Here is a 1,623-nt window from a genome sequence, read left to right as displayed (position 1 = left end):
CACACACACACACACACACACACACACACACACACACACACCTTTAACCTCTGAAGCTGCTCACAATGTCAAATCATTCTCCTCACATCTCATCTAAACTCACCTCTTTTAAGTTCCTGAAGAGCAGGTCGTTGTTCTTGTCCAAAAATCCTGAAAGACAGAAGATGGAGCTTTACTTCACTTTACAGCATCACCTCCACCTGGCTACATGCCGTCAGGTGTAATCCCACTGCTGAATGTGGACATCTAATGCAGTCCTAAAGCCATCAGTCATGTACGTTTCCATACGTCTTTGAGTGACTCATGTTTATGTCAGAGACAGGATTTGATCTCACATTTCCTAAAGTATATTCTATCATATTTTGGTGAGAAGCCACACGGTTTATTACTAGTCTGACACTATAACACAGCCCTGCTCAGATGCTGACGTACACACTGACAAACAGGACAACATTTATGCTTTAAGCTCATATTTTTTAACATGACAAAAACCCTTTAGGATGAATACTAACCAGTGTGACATGAAAACTTAACTGTGCCGTGGATGATCAGTGGCAGGCAACCTTTCCCAGATTAAACAGAGCAGGACAGAGCTGCTACTCTGATAAGGAAGCAATAAATACCACAGAGATACACCAAGTACGACACAAATAATGTTACTGAGCAGGGTTTGTATATGTACAAGCTGTGATCCTGCAGTCATGCAGCCTGAGACTCAGACCAGACGGGACTGCTTTGCTGCTACTGATACGATTCAATGTTGTAAATGACTTCATATTATCATGTGAAGTATTAGCAGGGATCTCCAGCTCTGGTCCTGGTGAGCTGCCGTCCTGCAGGTTTTAGACGTTACTGCAACACACCTGACCCACATTAATGGATCCCTAACAGACCTGTGTAGAACTGGACAACAAGCTGCTGGAGATCCATCCAGGTGTGTTGCAGCACATCATCTAAAAACATCTAAAACCTGCAGGACAGCAGCTCACCAGGACCGGAGCTGGAGATCCCTGTGCTAGAGTAGAAGAACCTGTCCTCAGTGCTTGGACTTGCTCTTTATGTGACCTCAGTGACCTTTGGGCTCCCACAAACCTGTCGCTGGTTCGCTGGTTCCCCTTCTTTGGTTGCCCCTTGTTGTAACACTGCACACACCCACAACACCTGAGGTTCTGGAGATGCTCTGACCCAGTCATCCAGCTGTCTCCATCCCACCCATTACTGAGCTGGTCAGTGCTATTCCCTCCACCTGTCAGTGGCTCTGATGTTGTGGCTGACTGCTGGACAATCAGCTTGTTTGGGTCTGAAGCCGTGTTACATTTAGAAAACAGCATTTGTTTCTTGTTGGTACTGCCGAGTAGTTTGGTGTTCTGGCCTCTACGCCAGATTCACCACAACACCAAACGTCCAAGGACACACGGTCACACAGGCCCGGCTGCTGCGCTTCACCTGTCTGCTACGCTTCACCTGTCTGCTGCGCCTCACCTGTCTGCTGCGCTTCACCTGTCTGCTGCGCTTCACCTGGCTGCTACGCTTCACCTGTCTGCTATGCTTCACCTGTCTGCTACGCTTCACCTGGCTGCTGCTACGCTTCACCTGTCTGCTGCGCTTCACCTGTCTGCTATG

General features: G+C 47.9%; 1 protein-coding gene across 3 annotated transcripts in view; it reads right to left on the bottom strand.

The window, feature by feature from the left end:
• Positions 1-1,623, bottom strand: part of LOC103365421 (unconventional myosin-Ic) — a 65,224-nt gene that overhangs the window by 9,712 nt on the left and 53,889 nt on the right. For all 3 annotated transcript variants that reach the window (XM_008292852.1, XM_008292854.1, XM_008292853.1), the window contains one exon: positions 104-150. In XM_008292852.1, the coding sequence (XP_008291074.1) occupies positions 104-150 (47 nt within the window). The remainder of the gene's footprint in view (positions 1-103; positions 151-1,623) is intronic.

The sequence above is a fragment of the Stegastes partitus genome, unplaced genomic scaffold, assembly GCF_000690725.1.
Source record: "Stegastes partitus isolate 25-593 unplaced genomic scaffold, Stegastes_partitus-1.0.2 Scaffold838, whole genome shotgun sequence".
Classification (NCBI taxonomy): domain Eukaryota; kingdom Metazoa; phylum Chordata; class Actinopteri; family Pomacentridae; genus Stegastes; species Stegastes partitus.
This window is presented reverse-complemented; position numbering and strand designations above follow the sequence as displayed.